We start from the raw sequence: 18,056 nt of genomic DNA on the forward strand, positions 1-18,056 counted from the left end.
ACACGACTGAAGTGACTTAGCAGCAGCAGCAAGTTGTAGGGTAGTATTCTGAACTGCCAAAATACAGTAGATGCCATAAAACTCTCAAGGCAGGTGAGGAGGAGCTGCTGTACAGATTAATTGTGTTCATTTTATGCTATATGGGTACAGTGGGAAATGCCCTTCTTTAAAATTATGTAATTATAATGTGTTCATGGCATAGTGGAATGAGAGAAGCAAATGTTTCAGTGTACTTGAGGATGATGAATGAAAATTGGGTCTTTTGTTTCCTTTTCAGCCCTGCCACACTTTATCAGGTCTGCTTTTAATTTTGCATCACAGATTGATTTATTCTCATTCCTTCGGGTTAGGCAAGAGTCTTTAAAAAGATTTTTTGTTTGTTTTCCATTATAGGGAAGTGGGGTTCATCTTGGCTTAGGCACCTCACCCTTACAACTTTGTCTCAGATGGACCACAAGTGCATCTCAGGGTGGCCTCTGACCTTGGACAACTGTTTTGTTTTTGTTTTTTTCAATTATAGGTGAATTAGCAGGAATGTATTATCTCAGACCCTGCTGTTTCGTTCTGGTAATTAACTTTATTATTGATACCCTTTGATTATGAGTCTAGGAGACATTTTTAGTGCCTACGCAAAACATGGAATAAAGAGCAATAGATAAGATTGTATCAAATGCAATAATCTATTTGAACAAACTACACAACCTTGGAGAAGGCAATGGCACCCCACTCCAGTACTCTTGCCTGGAAAATCCCATGGATGGAGGAGCCTGGTAGGCTTCAGTCCATGGGGTCGCTAAGAGTCAGACAAGACTGAGCGACTTCACTTTCACTTTTCACTTTCATGCATTGGAGAAGGAAATGGCAACCCGCTCCAGTGTTCTTGCCTGGAAAATCCCAGGGATGGGGAGCCTGGTGGGCTGCCGTCTATGGGGTCACACAGAGTCGGACATGACTGAAGCGACTTAGCAGCAACACACAACCTTGAGACCAGATTTCTGGCAGGCAGTTCATAGTCTTCTGCTGAAGCATTTGGCCAAGCAGATGGGTTACACCATCGCACTCAAAGGAGGTTCTCATTACCAGTGTCTTTCTTTTTTGGAGTTTGCTGTAACCTTTAAACCATTGGAATTCAACAGATTGGAGCTGCTCTGTGAAGAGGGCTGATCCTTTTTCCTTTGACATTAAAATTGCATTCAAGGTATACATTTCCTAACTTTTGAAGAGATCAATTGTGTTCTCCAAGTCATAAATTCTGGAATATGATTTTGTATTAGTTTTATAAATACTTGTAAAGATAGGAAACATTGCTTTTTCAAGACAGTCCATTCATTCTGGGTGCTTTTTTTAAAACAAACTTTTAAATTTCTATTGGAGTATAGCCTATTAACAGTGTTGTGATAGTTTCAGCTGAAACAGCAAAGGAACTCAGCCATACATTTACATGTAACCATTCTCCCACAAACTCCCCTCCCATCCAGGCTACTACAAACATTCTGGGTACTTTTAACTGTACTTCATATTTAATATGATTTGAATATTTGTGTTCACTCAAAATTTGCATGTTGAAATCCTAATCCACAAAGGTGGGACCTTTGGAAGATGCTTAAGTCATGAGGGTAGAATCACAATGACTTTGATTAAGGTTTTTATAAAATAGGTTCTGAAGATGCCCCAGCCCCTTTCACCATGTTAAAATTATGAAGACACTTACAGTATGAGATATTTGATCCTATTTGTGAGAAAGATATTCATTAGGTCTACTTACGCTGATATCCAGAGATCAATGTTTATTCTTATTTGGCTTATATAACACAGTTCTCATAGATGAAAGTGTTTTATCAAATAGGCATGTTTACTAGTCAACAGGTATGTAACTACAATGGCCTGAACATTTGTGTCCCCCTCAAATTCATATGTTGAAATTCTCACCTCCACTATCCAAGGATAATAGTATTAGCAGGTGAGGACTTTGGGAAAGACTTGGGTCATGAGGGTAGAGCCGTCATGAATGGGATTAGTTTTCTTATAAAAGAGACTCCATAGGGACTTCCCTGGTGGTCCAGTGGCTGAGACTCCATGCGCCCAATGCAGAGGGCTCAGGTTCAATCTTTGGTGAGGGAACTCGATCCCACATGCTGCCACTAAGAGTTTGCATGCCATAACTAAGACCTGGGTGAAGCCAAATAAATAAATATTTAATAAGAGAGAGAGAGACCCCAGAGGGTCCCTAGGCCCCTCCTCATGTGAGGACATGGAGAAAAGGCACTGGCTATGAACTGAGAAGAGAGGTACTTCTGAAGAGTGGAGATTGTCTTAGTGCACTTTGACCTTCTGGTGACCAGGGCCTCTGGAAGTCTTAATCTGGTCCTGTTTCACTCGATATATGGTGTTGATCTTCTGATTCCAGAAGAGTTTATCCTAACTTAATGTTCTCGTGGACCATTTGTCATCCAGTCTGTTACACATAACTAGCAATACTTACCCTCTGTAGTCCCACTACTCATACTGCTAGGGTGACCAACTCATCCTGGACTTTTCAGGTGTTAAAACGGAAAGCCCTGTGTTCTGGGAACCTTTTTAGTCCTGAGCAGACTGGGATGGTTGGTTATCCCACATGCTACCCTTCCCCCACCACCCCCCAGCTCATTTCATTTGCCTTATGTCTGTGTGTTGCCCAGAGTAGGGCTTCATATGTGGCTCAATGGTAAAGAATCTGCCTGCCAAGGCATGAGATGCGGGAGATGCGGGTTCAATCCCTGGGTCGGGGAGATCCCCTAGAGTAGGAAGTGGCAACCTGCTCTAGTATTCTTGCCTGGAATATTCCATGGAAAGAGGAGCCTGGCAGTCTGCAGTCCATGGGGCTGAAAAGAGCTGGGCATGACTTAGTGACTGAGAACATTGTCCAGAGGGGGCTGTGGAACTTAGGCATCCATCTAAATACTAACGTGTGAAGATGCTCCCTATGTAGCATTAATGCTTGAAAGTTATTTTTTGCTTCAAGCCTTTCCTCTCTCCCCTTTTTCCTACAAAAATACTAAGGAATCCTCTGATGTCTCTTTGACATATCCTTTTTAGGTTTTTTTCCTCATTGAAATTGTGGTGTGAATTGCTTTTGAGGAATTTTGGTCTCTTGAATTTCTTTCAACAATTCTACAAAATAAAATGTGTTTTCTTGCCACCTAGACTCCATGACTTCAGTTTGTCACAGTGTTTAAGTGACTCAGTGCTTAAAAAAAGCAACAAAATTGTGTAATGAGACCTAGAAAAGCCACTTTTTTTTTTAGTAATTAAGAATCATCAATTCCAGTCCTAGGCTGATTACCACCAGTTGCAGGTTCTTGGACAAGTCTGATTTTCTCTTCAGGTCTTGGTTTCCTTCCCTATAAAAAAAGTGGATTTTGCTAGAGTAAACTCTGGGATCACAGTTTATGTTAAAATTAAATGATTCTCATATGTATACCTATGTTGATGTTTGACAGAAAACAACAAAATTCTGTAAAACAATTATCCTTCACTTAACAAAAATGAAATGATTCTCAACCAGTAGAGAAGCAGGGTGTGATTGTCTTATCTATTAAATATTTCCTTTATGGAGTCTATTTGGAGTCTTTTCTGTATCTCTCTAGCCTGGCCTCTGAACCCAGAATCTAATAGTCAGGTATCAGATATATAATCAGTTAGGCCCATAGTGCCTCTTTTAGATGAAGACTTGCTGCCTGTAGCTAGAAGCATAATGGGTAAGCTCTCCCCAAGACAATTCCCAGGCTCCCCAATTCAGTAGGAGGACTCATGATTCAGCATATCGTCATATTGATAGCTATGACTGTTTACATTGAAAGAATACCAAGCCAAGTCAGCAAAGGGAAAAGGCACATAGGCAAAGTCCAGGGAAACCAAACACAGCTTCCAAGAGTCTTTTCTCAGGGGAGTCACCAGCAACTAGTGACCACACATGTGGAAAGTTATTTATCGGAACCGCTTATTAGAGACTTACTCAGAGACTTGTTAGAGACTTAGTTAGAGACATGTTAGAGACTTAGGTTTTTATTCAGGGCTGGTCACAGAGGCAACTTCTGTATCAAAATTCCCAACTCCTAGAAGGAAAGCTGGTGTTCAGCATAGATACCTTGTTTGTACAATTCAGATACAATGAGCTGTTGTTATCTGGGAATGATGGAAATCATCTCCAAAGTCAGCTTTCCAGATGCTAGTTGGGGATCAACACAGCAAAGTAAGATTGAAGTCTTAGGCTTGCTGTGTTATATCTTCTGTACATGTAATAAAACAAATTTTGCTTCCAGTCTCTTGACCTCTCACCACCAAGTGAGGCCCATGAAACCCTGGAAAGAAATGGACTGTGAGAAATAACTGAAATTCTACTTTCTGCTATGCTGGTAACTTGGGTGACTTTGGCTAAGTTAAACTATTTAACCTTAGTTTTTTCATCTGTGGATTGGATATGATAATACAAACTACACAGGGATTTTGCCAGGAACAAATTATTTTGTACATCCAAACAATCTGCTTGCAGTGTGGTAGACCCAGGTTCAATCCCTGGGTCGGGAAGATCCCCCTGGAGAAGGAAATGGCAAACCACTCCAGTATTCTTGCCTAAAGAGTTCCATGGACAGAGGAGCCTGGCAGGCTACACTCCATAGGGTTGAAAACAGTCAGACATGACTGAAGGGACTTAACATGCACACATGCACAGATAAAACATAACATCCATTGTTCCTGAATCTGTTCATTCAACAAAATATTTGTTAAGAATCGACTGCATGCTAAACAGTATGATAGGCCCTGGAGGTATCGGGCTGAGCAAAAAACATTCTGCCTTTTTGGAATTTACAGTCTAGTTGGGGAAAGAGACTCTAATCTCAAATCATAACTGTACAAATTAATATAAAATTATAGTTTGTCATAAAGTGCTCCAAAAGAGAGGTAGAGAATGCAGTGGGAATGTATAATGGGCATTGACCTGCTTGAGTAGGTCAGAGAAGTTTCCCCTGAGAAAATGGCATAGATATAAGAATCTCAATGAGTTGAATAGGCAGTGGCTACTTCAAGAGATCAGAGGAGAAATTAGGTAAAGGCTTTGCATCCACAATTATCTTCAGGGTGGGAGGGAGCAGGCCATTGTTGGAGAACAGAAAAAAGGCCTGCAGTTGGAGGAGAGAGAACATAATGGAGAATAAGATCAGAGAGGACAGGGGTAGTCAAGAACTTTGAGGTAATGGAGCTTGGTCACCATTCTAAGAGCAATGGAAAGTAATTTAAGGATGTTTAGCAATGGGGTGACGTGGTTAGATATCTAAGGGTTTTGAAAAGGTAAATCTGCCTTGTAGAGATATGATTGGAGTGGGGGTAGTGGGGTTTAGGAGGGTGTTGTGGAAAAGGACTAGTCATAACTTGAGTAAACTTGCTTGGAGACGGAGAGAAATGAAAAGACTTGAGAAGGTGTATGTACAGTTTCTATATTACTTTAATAAACCACTTCCACTTGAACTGTTTTTACATAGATTTTTTTCCCCATTACAGTTGCTATCTACCCCCAGCCCTTATCAGTAAGGGGTACATTCCAAGAACCCTAGTGGATGCCTGAAACTGTGGATAGTCCCAAACCCTATATGTACTGTTTTTTTCCTATACATATTACATATCTATGATGAAGTTTAATTTATAGATTAGGCACAGTAAGAGATTAACAATAATAATAGAATAGTTATAACAATATAATAAAGGTTATGTGAATGTGATCTTTCAAAATATTTATAAACTTAATGCCTTTTCTATATTAATAAGGACTTATCATGCATTGTGGCTGTGTCTTTTACAGTTTGAAGTGAGAAAGTTAATCTAGCATGCATTTCTTTTTCTTTCTTCAAAATTTCACAGATAGAGGATTTGTTCTTAGTGTAGATCTTAGAAACCTCAGGTTTTTTTTTCCTTATTAAGTCAGAACTTTCACCTTTTCATTTAAAGGAAGCACTTTATGGCTGTCTTTGGTGTATTTGAATTGCCAGCATTACTAGTCTTGTGCTTTGGGGCCATAAGGGTGACTTATGGCCAAGTCAAGTCAGGGTGACCTGAAGACAAGCACTGCGATGCTGTGACAGTGCATCTGATAGCTGAGACAATTACTAAGTGACTAACTGATGAGTACACTGGACAGGGCAATGATTCAGGTCATGGGTGGGAGAGAGCAGGAGGGCAGGAGATTTTACCACGGTACTGTGAAGTGAAATATTTTCTGCCATATTGATGAGCAAGAAATGTCACAGCTATCAGCAATTGCAGCCCTCCAAATGTGAATGAGAGCTCCCAAAAGGGAACACAATGCCTGTGATCCTGCAGATGCTGTCACCCCCCCATGGTGATTGATGAGAAGCTGGAGGGAGGTGATGCAAGAAGCTGCCATCCATCATATCTGCCACCCCTTAAGGTGAACAAGGAATCAAGGACGTAAATAATCAAGAAACAAGATTTGGCCCTAGATCGCTGAGGTACATAGGAAAGGAATGAATTCAGTGAGCCCAGAGGATTGCCTCTTTCATACACAGAGAAATGCTAGATACCTTAGCCCGATATCTGGTTTTCCTTATTTAACAGTAATCTTTGATGTTCAGACTGTCTATCTCTTTTGCTGAAAACTTGTATATAGCCTGATTCCCCACCCTGCCTCCTTGGAGCATACTCTCAGGGCTACAGTCTCCCAGGCCTGGAGTCCTTAACATTCCCACCAAATTCTCTGCTTTCAGGTTGTAACTGATTTTTTAGTCAATTCTACTCAGAATGGTGTACAGTTTAACAACTTATGAATTATTTATTTTGAGAATTTTCCATTTAATATTTTCAAACCATGATTGACCCATGGGTGACAGAAACCATGGATAAAGGGACAGTGCTATACCAGTATGATGAAATCTTGAAAGTTGAAAGACATTTGTAGGGATGTGGGTGGACCTAGAGACTGTCATACATAGTGAAATAAGTCAGAAAGAGGAAAACAAATATTGTATATGTGGAATCTAGAAAAATGGTATAGATGAACTTATTTGCTAAATAGAAGTAGAGACACAGACATGGAAAACAAACCTATGGACAAGAAGGGGGAAAGAGAGGGGTGGGATGAATTGAGAGATTGGGATTGACATATATACATGATTATATATAAAAATAGGTAACTGATGATAATCTAGTAGAGGTGAAGGAATTCTAGCTGAGCTATTTCAAATCCTAAAAGATGATGCTGTGAAAGTGCTACACTCAATATGCCAACAAATTTGAAAAACTCAGCAGTGTCCACAGGACTGGAAAAGGTCAGTTTCATTCCAGTCACAATGAAGGGCAATGCCAAAGAATGCTCAAACTGCTGCACAATTGCACTCGTTTCATGTGCTAGCAAGGTAATGCTCAAAACCCTTCAAGCTAGGCTTCAACAGCACGTGAACTGAGAACTTCCAGATGTACAATCTGGATTTGGAAAAGGCAGAGGAACCAGAGACCAAATTGCCAACATCTGTTGAATCATAGAAAATGCAAAAGAATTCCAGAAAACATCTACTTCTGCTTCACTGACTACGCTAAAGCCTTTGAATATGTGGATCACAACAAACTGTGGAAAATTCTTACAGAGATGAGAACACCAGACCACCTTACCTGAGGTCAAGAAGCAATAGTTAGAACCAGACATGGAACAATGGACTGGTTCAAAATTGGAAAAGAAGTATGTCAAGGTTGTATATTGTCAAGCTGTTTGTTTAACTTATATGCAGAGTACATCATGCAAAATGCTAGGCTGGATAAAGCACAACCTGGAATCATGATTGCAGGGAGAAATATCAATAACCTCAGATATACAGATGATATCACCCTTATGGCAGAAACGAAGAGGAACTAAATTCCTTCTTGATGAAGGTGCAAAAGTAGAGTGAAAAAGCTGGCTTAAAACTCAACATTCCAAAAGCTAAGATCATGGCATCCAGTCCCATCACTTCATGGCAAATAGATGGGGAAACAATGGAAGTAGTGACAGACTATTTTCTTGGGCTCCAAAATCACTGCAGACGGTAACTGCAGCCTTGAAAGTAAAAGACACTCCCTGCCTGGAAGAAAAGTTATAACCAACCTAGACAGCATATTAAAAAGCAGAAACACTAGTTTGCTGACCTATGTCCATATAGTCAAAGCAATGGTTTTTCCACTAGTCATATATGGATGTGAGAGTTGGACCATAAAGAAGGCTGTGTGCTAAAGAATTGAAGCTTTTGAACTGTGGTATTGAAGAAGACTTTTGAGAGTTCCTTGAACAGCAAGGAGCTCAAACCAGTTAATCCTAAAGGAAATGAACCCTGAATATTCATTTGAAGGACTGCTGCTGAAGCTGAAGCTCCAATATTTTAGCCAGCTGTTATGAAGAGCTGACTCATTAGAAAAGACCCTGATGCAGGAAAAGATTGAAGGCAGGAGAAGGGGACAACAGAGGACGAGATGGTTGAATGGCATCATTGACTGAATGAAGACGGACAAGAGTTTGAGCAAACGCCGGGAGATGATGAAGAAAAGGGAAGCCTGGCGTTCTACAGTCCATGGGGCTCAAAGAATCTGACAGGCCTGAGCCACTGAACAACAACAAATGAGAATCTACTCTACAGTTCAGGGAACTCTACTCAGTGCTCTGTGGTGACTTAAAAAAGAGAGGATATATCTATGCATATATCTGATTCACTTTGCTGTACTTTAGAAAGTAATACAACATTTTAAGTAACTGTACTTCAATAAAAATTAATTAATAATAAAAAAGACAGTTCTTGAATAAATAACTGATAGAGATGGAGATTGAGTTATATAACTTGCTGAGATTTGCATTTCAACTACAACCTCCCTTACATATTTATCTTTTGAGGAGAAAAAGTAAGATACTGTCTAACACATATGTAGTATCATCCACTTTATATATATTAACTCATTAACCATCACAGCAAGCCTATCAGGTACTATTATTACATATATATTATAAGTGAGAAACATGAGACACAGAGTTTAAGTAATTGACCAATTTCAAACAAGTAGTAAGTGGTAGGTCTGAGACTGGAACCCATATAGTTTGTTGTCAGATCCATACGGCCAGCCACAGTGGCAAACTATAATGTTTAGGCCAAATCTGGCCCATAACTGTTTCTATTCAGCCAGCCAGAAAACCTAGAAAATTTTTTTTTAAATTTTAGAAATGTTTTAAAGAAGAAAGGAAAAAAAAAGAGAATCGTGACATATTGAATATAGACTACAAAGCCTAAAATATTTACTATTTGAACTTTTACAGTGAAAGTTTGCTGGCTCTTATGGTAACCATTCCTAGAAAATGTGTTCCTTGAATAGAAAGTTGAGCACCACTGAGTTTTATAGATGAAAGATACTTCTTTCATAAAATGAGTTATAGCAGAGTAAGGGCAATGTACTCACAGCTCCTTCTTGGGTAGAATTTTTTTTTTTTTTTTTAATTTTTGCAAATTTAAAATTAAGACTGAGTGTGAGAAAGTTTCTTGGAAGGATAGGAAATTTATCCCTCTGAGTAAGATCAAAGGTAGCTGGGCTGGTGCTAAGTTACTGAATGTGCTGCCTGTCATTAAGACAATGAATTTCAGCTGGATTTATGGGCTGATCGAAGAATCATTTGGAGACAGGACATATTAGCCAAAAACTTCCTATTTTAAAGCTATGATTTGTTTTTGGAAAGAAAATTTAGGTCAGCACTAAAAATTGATAAATTCTGTTATTAAGTCAACATCTAGAGAAAAAACATGACTCTAACAATGCGTTTTTCTCTGAGAGTTGTAAATTCATTAAGAGAGAACATAGTGTGGTTTTTGTTTGTTTGTTTGTTTTTGCCTTTCTAAATAAATTGCCTTGATTTTTGGAGAGGTTATGTTATTCATCTAAATTTTTCTAGAGAGCTAACTATTAAGCCACTAAAATATTTATTAAACCTTACTATAGTGCTAGGCATTTTGGTGGACTTTGTACATATGATTATAGAAGGATTTTTTTTTTTTTGGCTCTGATGTGATTTTCATTTGATAAATGGTTCTCATCAACCACACTCTATTGATGCATTACATGTTTCTTGCTCATGGTAACTGCATTACTCCACTTTCTGACAGAGTCAGACCGTGGCTCTAGAGGTTATATTTGGCCAGAGTTGGGCTTATCTTTATCACATTCTTAGACTGGTTTTGTTAGTAGCTGATGGGTGCCCATTTTTCAAGCTCATTTTCTCAACATCTCACTTGATCCTTTTGGTTGTTGTGGGTGGATTGGGTAAGGTACTAATTATAAGTTGTTTAAATTATAATATTCTTTGTTTAGAAAATTTCTTCTGTCTATTCCATTTTTCCTTTTCAGACTGTTAAAACAAGTTTTATATTGAATATTTTTCAGATTGTAATATTATAGATTATGCTTTTTAATTGTAGGAATTTCCAAACATATGTAAATGGAATTCAGTTTTAACCATTATCATATGTGGGCAATCTTGTTTAATTTTTTATCTTCCTCCTCCATTGCCTCCTATCTACCCCTAAGAATTTTAAAACAGATCACAAACACTATATCCTTTCATTGGGTAAATACTTGAGTATTTGTCTCTAAATTATAAAGTGAAAAGTGAAGTCGCTCAGTCGTGTCGACTCTGTGCGAACCCATAGATGGCCTCCCACCAGGCTCCCCCGTCCCTGGGATTCTCCAGGCAAGAACACTGGAGTGGGTTGCCATTTCCTTCTCCAATGCATGAAAGTAAAAAATGAAAGTGAAGTTGCTTAGTCGTGTCCGACTCTTAGTGACTTCATGAACTGCAGCCTACCAGGCTCCTCTGTCCATGGGATTTTCCAGGCAAGAGTACTAAATTATAAGGACCCTTTAAAAAATATCAGCACCATTATTAGCATGCTAAAAATGAGTAATAGTTTCTTAATATTAACAAATATAAGTTAGTGTTCAAATTGCCCTACTTTTCTCACAGATACCTTATTGGCAGTCGACTTTTCACATCAGGACCCTAATAAAGGCAGTGATGTATGTTTGGTTGCATTGTCTCTTAATTCTGGTGGGATATAGTATGCTAGTTTCCCTCTCCTCTTTTTCTCTTTTGACATTGATTCTGGAGATCAGTTGATCTTCTGTCCTAATACTTCTGGTAAACTTGTGGTATGAATTTTATTGGAATCTGAATTATGTGTTAAATGTAGGTTAAAGTTTTTAACAAGAATATGTCATAAGACAGTGGGCAAGTTGAACTGTTGAACTACTGGCTGGCAAGAACTTGTGAGTGGTACATGTCAGCCCTTTCTTCTTTTACTTCCTAGTTGAGTAAGATTTATTTTCCTCACAGTTATGATACTAATAGCAGGTAAGAAGAAACAAACATATGTATGTAATGTTATTGAATAGACCTTTCTTTGATGAAATTACTTATTACTTGGTTTTACTTTTTTATAATTAGCAGTAATAGTGAAACAACAGGAGTCCTTATTTGGCAAAGGATTGCCAGACACAGTCAGGCTGCATATTTTTAGTTTTGCCTTCTGAGTCATTAGATGAGGTAATATTTCTGTCTGTCTGAGGGTCTGGCCAACATTACTTTCCTATTGAGGATGGTGAAATCCTTGCTGTTAATTTTGTGCTGAAAATTTAAGTATAAAAATCCATCTAGGCAAAATCTGTAAACCTATAGCTAATACTCTGATTTATGTAGAAAAAGCTAGTAAAGAAAGCTGTCTTTAAATATAGTCATTTTATGACAGTGAAAAGTACTTAAAAAGTATTTCCTTTACTCTTATGAAAGAGAATCTAGTATTCTTTTATTCAGAATTTATTGTGAATGATAATATGTCGTTTTCTTAATTGATTAAGCCCTGTTTGAAACTTTACAAATGAAATTTTGTTTTTTAAAAAAGAATAATTTATTGGAAAAGTGATTTTAATTTATTAGAAAAGTGCTGACAGCTTTATTGAAAATGACTTTTATTTTTGCTTGAATATCTGTTTCTCATAATGGTGGAAGTTATGTGAGAAATACACATTTCTAGAAAAATATATAAAAATGTTAATATTTATCTTCATGGTAATGTTTTCCTTTTTGTTGATTGACTTGCTTGAATTGATTTCTTTATGTGTGTTACACTTATTTATATTTTGTTTATTTTCAAAATTTAATGATTACCTTGGATCTTATGAAATAGTTTTTAATAGATTGTTAGCTGGAATCAAGATTGCCAGGAGAAATATTAATAACCTTAGATATGCAGATGACACCACCCTTATGGCAGAAAGTGAAGAGGAACTAAAAAGCCTCTTGATGAAAGTGGAGAGTGAAAAAGTTGGCTTAAAGCTCAAGATTCAGAAAACGAAGATCATGGCATCTGGTCCCATCACTTCATGGGAAATAGATGGGGAAACAGTGGAAACAGTGTCCGACTTTATTTATTGGGGCTCGAAAATCACTGCAGATGGTGACTGCAGCCATGAAATTAAAAGATGCTTACTCCTTGGAAGGAAAGTTATGACCAACCTAGATACCATATTGAAAAGCAGAGACATTACTTTGCCAACAAAGGTCCGTCTAATCAAGGCTATAGTTTTTCCTGTGGTCATGTATGTATGTGAGAGTTGGACTGTGAAGAAAGCTGAGCGCCGAAGAATTGATGCTTTTGAAGTATGGTGTTGGAGAAGACTCTTGAGAGTCCCTTGGACTGCAAGGAGATCCAACCAGTCCATTCTGAAGGAGATCAGCCCTGGGATTTCTTTGGAAGGAATGATGCTAAAGCTGAAACTCCAGTACTTTGGCCACCTCATGCGAAGAGTTGACTCATTGGAAAAGACTCTGATGCTGGGAGGGATTGGGGGCAGGAGGAGAAGGGGATGACAGAGGATGAGATGGCTGGATGGCATCACTGACTCGATGGACGTGAGCCTGAGTGAACTCCAGGAGTTGGTGATGGACAGGGAGGCCTGGTGTGCTGAGGTCCATGGGGTCACAAAGAGTCAGACACGACTGAGTGACTGAACTGCACTGAACTAAATTGATAATACATTAATGCTATGTATTTCATTTTCAATGGTTGTTTATTGTTTAGGAGATACTTAACACTGTAAATTTTTTCTTATTGATAACAGTAATTGAGAGTCAAATGACATAACTCAGTGCTTGCTGCTGCTGCTAAGTTGTTTCAGTCCTGTCTGACTCTGTGTGACCCCATAGATGGCAGCCTACCAGGCTCCCCCGTCCCTGGGATTTTCCAGGCAAGAACACTGGAGTGGGTTGCCATTTCCTTTTCTAGTTCGTGAAAATGAAAAGTGAAAGTGAAGTCACTCAGTCATTTCAGACTCTTAGTGACCCCATGGTCTGCAGCCTACCAGGCTTCTCCATCCATGGGATTTTCCAGGCAAGAGTACTGGAGTAGGGTGCCATTGCCTTCTCTGAACTCAGTGCTTAGAATGTCAAAAAGACATTTTGCTTTCTCAGTTAATTTTGCTTTCTTAGTCCACTGGTCCTCTCATACCCTAAGGTTTAAAAAAGAAAATGCTCTAGCACCTTTGGCGTTTTCTGATGCGTTTGTTTCTTTTTTGCATTTGCCCAACATGTCTTTTTCTGATAAGCATTTTTCCTTAATAGCTTCTATAGGTAATTTGAGATGACTCCTTAAATCTGTTTTCTTCTATTAAGAAGAGGTGTTTTGTTAGATTGAAGATAATAATCCATTATAAAATGATGACTCAAAGCTGTGTATTTACTAGGGCAGTGTTGATTTTGGTTCTTTTTATTCTTTAATGAAAAAATAAAACATTGAAGGTGATATAAATGTGGATTTTATAGACTTCACATTTACAAACATTCTTTGATAGGAAAAATATTAAGATTCTGTTTCTAAGTATTTTTTCCCAATTTGTCATAATTTATTTGAAAAAGTTAGGATTAATCTCATGATTGGATCTTTTTGTTTTGTATGTGTGCTTTGAGGAATGTAATGTCCTTCTGAACCTAACTGATGTTTGTATTCATCAGCAATGATTTATAGGTGACAATGAAGCTGGTTGATTAGATAATATGTAGGAGAGTTGGTCTTTACAGATAAAATCTTGTGCAATTTTGGAAGTGTTTCTCTTAATGCTGAAATCGTCCGTTGAGGGCATGCTTTATCTTAAATATTAATGTACTTTGTTACCATTAAAATAATTCATTATTTGACAGTCTGTCATTTGGTAGTAATATAGCCAATTTTAATTGCCTAGTTTTTCAACAGCTCTTTGTTTACTCTCATGTAGACTGACAAACCAAAACATTCCCATGGGTTTAATGAGGTCTCTAATCACTATAGTGATCTCTGTAAAGTGTGAGTAGTTAGCCTCTTGGTAAACTGTCTTATGTTATTCCCTCTGTCTTTGCAGATAAATTATTAGTCATAACTGTAGCAACAAAAGAAAGTGATGGATTCCATCGATTTATGCAATCAGCCAAATACTTCAATTATACTGTGAAGGTATGGTATATCTTTTAATTCATGGAGATTTTAGACTGTGTGCCTGAAGTACGTTTTTCATAGTGAAAACAATAACAATAGCAACATGATCTATAATCCACAGGAGGGAGATGAAATTTGATTACATAATTGCTGTTAGTTTACACTTACTAGATTATTTTAAAGATAGGTTTCAGCCTTGTTAATATTCTGCCACTCGGACGATAATTTCCTAGTATTTGCTAATGCTTTGTAAAAACATGTTCTATAAAACAACAGAAGGATATTTCGAAGGATATATACACACACACACACACACACATATATATATATTTGTTTTAAGGAGTCTTGTATGGGTATAACATAATTAAGATTTGATAGTAATTTTTTTCACTTTGAAGATTTTTTTTTTTTTTTGTAGTGGGTTTATCTACCTTGGTATATTTCTTCATTTAGGAGAATTGGGAACATTACTGTGAAGCAGATACTTTTTCTGTTCCATTATTGGGAGGTACTTTTCTTGTTTTTTGTTTGTTTTAGAGGAATTTAGTAACATTATAAAAGGGCTTTATAACATCTCTAGGAGAATATATTATTGATAAATGGTCAGAAGAAATGGGAAATTTGGTAGGACTAGTAAACTGAGCTAGGAAAGACCTGCTTTGTTTTTTTTAAAGTTATTTATTTTTTAATAGAAATGAGGCTCTATCAGCTAAGTCTTTTCCACATATAGAGGAGAAGAGAGAGATATCCCAAGGTAGGAAAACAAACAAATGAATTTAATACATTTACACAACAAAACAATAAAACTTAAAAAAAGCAAGGAGAGAGAGATTGCTTTTTGCTTAGGGAAAAAGTGAGCTGTTCTAGTATATAATGCACAATAAAGATAATATTTGCTACATAACTGCTAGAAGACTAGGTACACATGTTAATGTAAAACAACTGTTAAAAGAAGCTGACTTTGCTAAAGAAACAGATCTAGGTGTTTAATATAGGATAAAGGAGAAATACGTTAGAGAAGTTTGTTAGGATACAGAGGAAATACTGTAGTATTTCCTACATGGAAATGGAGAAAAATTATGGTAAAATAATTCTGAAATCCAATGAAGGACATCATAAGGGTTCAGAATGGGGAGAGTGTGGAATATTTCTTATGTGTGAGACACTGTTAGGACCTTATACATGGCATGCTGTTGATTCATTATATAAACCATGTAAGGTAGATATTACTTTGCTTATGAGTGAGGAAACTTGCCCCAGGGCATGTAACTTTAAGGGGTCAAATCTTGGACCCCAGCACCCTTTGTCTGACTCTGGAGGTTTTGATCCTCCTGTTGTCTTTCCATTATATGATTCTGAAGTATGGACCCAAACCACCAACATCAGCATCAGCTGGGAAATAGCAATGAGGTTTCTTAGGCTTCTCCCCACCTTCTGAATCATAAACTGGGAGTTGGGCCCAGCAATCTGTTTTAAGAAACCCTCTATGTGATTCTGATGCATACTAAAGTCTGTCACACTGATGGAGTGGAAAGAAAATAAGACTAGAGCTTAATCAACACAGCACTACACAGAGTAGGCGCTCAGATATTTAGGTCCAGTATTACTGTAGTATTGGAGAAGTCCAAAGGGGTTGTGGAACAGAAGTATAACAAATGTTAGGGCCAGAGGAAGCCACTTTTTAGGTCAAGAACTAATGTTCTAATAGACTAGCCCAAATATGAATCCAAATTCCCACACCAGTGTTTCTTTCTCCCTTCAATATAAGTAGTGAGGAAGTGCTAACTAGGGATCTGAAGCTGGAAGTCCCACAAGCTCTACCAGCCAGGCTTGTATTTGGCTCAATGGTAAGTAAATTTAGAATTAATAATATTTATTTTCTAAACTACTTTTATATTTTTCTTTTGTATTCTTAATTTAATTCCCTCTGAATTCACAGATCTTTTAGTACAGTGTACCCCAACCCCCAGGCCACAGACTGGTACCAGTCTATGGCCTGTTAGGAACCTGGCTGCATAGCAGGAGGTGACCGCGGGAAGCTTCATCTATATTTTCAGCCACTCATCGCTCACATTACTACCTGAGCACCACCTCCTGTCATCAGCAGCAGCATTAGATTCTTGTAGGAGAGCATGAACTGTGAACATGTGAGATATCTTGGTTGCATGCTCTTATGAGAATTTAAAACCTGATGATCTGAGGTGGAGCTATGACAGTGATGCTAGTGAGGGGAGTAGCTGTAAATACAGATTATATATCTTATTCTATATCACAATATAAAAACCATCCCCAACCCCGGTCCATGGGAAAATTGTTTTCGATGAAACTGGTCTTAGGTGCCAAAATGGTTGGGGACCACTGTGTTAGCAGATCCTTGTTTCAGGAGCTTCAGACTTTGTTTTGATGAAACTAAGGTCCAAGGTGTGTCTGTGGCAGAGGGGCTCATAGATTTGTTTCCTGCTTCTTCACAGCCTGATGCATCAGCAGGCACACAATTCAGGAGGCAACTGCTGAGGCTGGGCAAACAGAACCCAGGATGACTGTAGGCTTAGCTCTGAGTAATTGTTCTTAGGTGATTTCTTGCACTGATAAATAATTAAACTTTTGACGGAAACATAAGATTAAGATTCTTAAGGTAAGGAAGATGGCATTTGACCTGATGCCCTCTGTGTTTCTTGGGATGACCGGTTTGGTTTCAGCAGGGAAACAGATCAAGGGCCCCATCCAGGATTCACTGAGCTTCCAGGGCTCCCCCTTGTTCATCAGACAGATTTCCTGCCAGATTGAAAAGTAATCTGGAAAGTTTCTTCATTTTCTTTCCTTTTCATTTCAGTCTGAATAAAGAGAAATAAGATGTGAGAAATACTTTCTGTGGCTTCCCTCACCAATCCCCAACTTCCTTGGATTAGTGTCTTCTTTTGAAATGTTAAAATTGAGAATGACATTTTATGGGGTGGATAACGTTAAAGAATTATGACCTGATCTAGGCATCAAGTTTTTTTCTGTCTAGCATCATGAGTGTAGCATTTAAAGAGTGATGCTATGTTATATTGTACAAGCTGTTGGTGACTTCCAGTGTTTATGACACTTCATAACCTGAGTTTTGCCCAGGGATAAAATGTTGATTTGATTTATAGGTCCTTGGTCAAGGAGAAGAGTGGAGAGGTGGTGATGGAATTAATACAATCGGAGGGGGCCAAAAAGTGAGATTGATGAAAGAAGTCATGGAACATTATGCCAGTCAGGAGGATCTGGTTGTCTTGTTTACTGAATGGTAAGAGAAACAACCCGTGGCTTTTTTTTTTTTTGTCAATTGGTGCCATCCTTTTGGAAGACACTTTTTTTTTTTTTAATTTAAAATTAAAAAAAAAAATTTTGGCTGTGCTAGGTCAGCTCACAGATTCTTCATTGCAATGCATGGGCTTCTCTTTATTTGCAATGCATGGGCTTACTTGCCCCGGGGCATGTGGGATCTTAGTCCTCTGATGAAGGATCTAATCCATGTCCCCTGTATTGGACGGTGGATTCTTAACCATCAGA

At 38.0% G+C, this 18,056-nt stretch overlaps 1 protein-coding gene across 2 annotated transcripts in view; it reads left to right on the forward strand.

Moving 5' to 3' along the window:
- The window catches only part of PLOD2 (procollagen-lysine,2-oxoglutarate 5-dioxygenase 2), a 125,243-nt gene that overhangs the window by 47,904 nt on the left and 59,283 nt on the right, over window positions 1-18,056 (forward strand). For both annotated transcript variants that reach the window (XM_055569417.1, XM_055569416.1), the window contains exons 2-3: window positions 14,443-14,534; window positions 17,654-17,790. In XM_055569417.1, the coding sequence (XP_055425392.1) occupies window positions 14,443-14,534; window positions 17,654-17,790 (229 nt within the window). The remainder of the gene's footprint in view (window positions 1-14,442; window positions 14,535-17,653; window positions 17,791-18,056) is intronic.

Source organism: Bubalus kerabau, chromosome 2, assembly GCF_029407905.1.
Source record: "Bubalus kerabau isolate K-KA32 ecotype Philippines breed swamp buffalo chromosome 2, PCC_UOA_SB_1v2, whole genome shotgun sequence".
Taxonomy (NCBI): domain Eukaryota; kingdom Metazoa; phylum Chordata; class Mammalia; order Artiodactyla; family Bovidae; genus Bubalus; species Bubalus kerabau.